Here is a 2,285-nt window from a genome sequence, read left to right on the forward strand (position 1 = left end):
ATATATATTTATATATATAAAAAAATAAGTGCATGCATGATGTGAAGTTGCAGCTGGTAAATTTCTTCAAAGCAGAGGTTTTGATGGCCACACGTCCATTCAGTTTTCAGCTTTCTGCACAGAGCTAGACCTCGAGAAACAAAAATATCCCAGAACAAGAGAGTGGCAGGATAATGTCAGATGACGAGGTTAGTCATGTTTTCCAGTCTAGCAGTCTTTTGCTCATTTACGGAAAACGCTCCTACAAATGGAGTTCAACGCCCCTGCGATGCTTTTTCACAGGCTTTCGCTCTCTGCATTTAAGAATACACAAGTTGTTACGTGTGAAATGATTTCATGAGAGGCATCTGCAGGATGGCCGAGAGTGTCCATAAAAGTAATTACAAACACCAAATGAAAAAGCGTAAAAAGATATACAAATTATAAACAAACATACATTGATATAAAAACATTAGTGCAAAGTTGTAGAAATACAAAAATCAGCATTAAAAAAAATTACAAAATGTGTAATAACACTGTGCTTGAGCCAAAAGCAAAGGTGAGGAGCTTATCCCGCCATTTGCTCTGGGTAACTCCATCATGTCCGTACCTACCCGCAGTCCATCCGCCTACTTCTGATTATTTGTACCCTCTTGATTTGACCAGTACCTCTGTCCTTGTTGAGCAAAGTCTCAGGTTCCTGAGTTATGACAAAGATGTAAAGACTAGTTGAATCAGGTTTTGCAGTGAGGAAGTTGCCTTGTGTGAACTGTAAACAGCTCACGGTGCTTGATGCACAACTAGCAGTACAACCCCTGGAGACGATGCAGGGGTTGTTAGAGCGCTACATTAGGCTATCACATAAACTACTGTAGGTTTTGAATAATACAATGGCGGTCCCTCATTAAAAAAAAGCTTCACACGAAAGTCTCTAAAGCTTAAAATTTCATTTTCTTTGCAAATTTTGGTAATCTCTTTTAATTCTTCAGTAATTATTACTTTTTAATTCATATTTCATTCTGTTGCTATTGGGTTAAGTTTTCTAACTTCAAGTAAGGTGAACTGAAGTTGAAAAATAACATGATTTTCTCTGGTGAGAGGAAATCCTACCATGCTTTGAAGCTGTGACACCAAAACCACAACTCAAAGTACAAAAATTATGATGCTCAAGCTAAAAAAAAAGCCCAACAAAAACTACAACGTTGGTGATTTTAACCTAGAAAAATCTTCTTATTGTCATCATAAACCTCAATGTAACCTTGAAGCAGCCAGCCATTACTTCACCAGATCAGCGAAAGAGACACTGCTGCTTCTTCCTTTCCTTTCCCACCAAGTTATTTTTGCTCTGAGTTACACAGGAGCAGGGATTCGGATGGGCGAGGTTTCTCCATCAGAGGAACAGTTTCTTCAGGCGATGTGAGTCCTCCATGTTAGCACTTACTCACTGGAAAGTTCAAGCTCCTGAGTTTGTTTGGTTGTAAATTCAGCCTGGCAGTGTCTGAGCTGGTTTCACAGAGACGTTTGATTATTTTTTTTTTGTTTAATCACGTGAAGGAGATATTACTCTGCTGTACACAGGTAGTTGGTATTTTATTGCTATAACGACTGGGAATTAATTTCTCTGATTGTGCAGCAGTGTATGTAGGCAACAGCATGTGCTCTAAACTTCAGCCACTAACTATCGTAGGTAACAGTGTTTCTCCTGCTACACTAATCACATGATTAACACTTACTTGGAAATGTGCTCATTTTTTAGAAGAGAGGGAGTTAAAGGAAATAATCCCAATCCATCACTTCCTTGGAATGCCTTCGGCTGTGTGTGTATGAGTGTAGTTGTGCAAAATATGTCCGTAGGGGCGCGTTAGGTATCTTACAGTCAGTAGCAAGAGGCTGGATCTTTTTCTTGGACTGGGTTGAAAGGATGGCACACTTTGGCAGTGATGAGTCTTGTCATTTTTTTAAGAGTGACGCCATCACTGCCAGGGCATTTTCCTGGACCCTTCCCTGTCCTCCAGCAGCTCGACAGTTGGGGTGGGAGCTGGGGTGGGGTTGGGAGTGGAGTGGCAGGACGGCTGAAGAGGCAGCGTGGCTGTGGAGGACGACACCGGCATGTCCAGGCTCTCCATGGAGTCAGAGAGGGCTCGGTTGGTCTCGTGTTGCGGACAGAGGACGTAGCGGTTGGGGTGGTGGACCTCCACTGTGGTCACAGAGTCCAGGCCCTTCAGGCAGAGTGGGGATGGCCCCCCAATGGGGTCGCGGCCGCCGACGGCCCCGAGCTCCATGGAGGACTCGTCCATGTTGACGTA

At 43.0% G+C, this 2,285-nt stretch overlaps 1 protein-coding gene across 1 annotated transcript in view; it reads right to left on the bottom strand.

The window, feature by feature from the left end:
- Positions 1–6: 6 nt before the first annotated feature.
- LOC118341383 (tyrosine-protein kinase receptor UFO) overlaps positions 7–2,285 on the bottom strand; it is a 25,501-nt gene continuing 23,222 nt past the window's right edge. The window contains exon 19 of the mRNA XM_035679630.1: positions 7–2,285. Coding sequence (XP_035535523.1) covers positions 1,953–2,285 — 333 coding nt within the window. The 3' untranslated portion in view covers positions 7–1,952.

This window comes from Morone saxatilis, unplaced genomic scaffold (assembly GCF_004916995.1).
Source record: "Morone saxatilis isolate NCDOM2014 unplaced genomic scaffold, NCSU_SB_2.0 Contig8, whole genome shotgun sequence".
Lineage (NCBI taxonomy): Eukaryota > Metazoa > Chordata > Actinopteri > Moronidae > Morone > Morone saxatilis.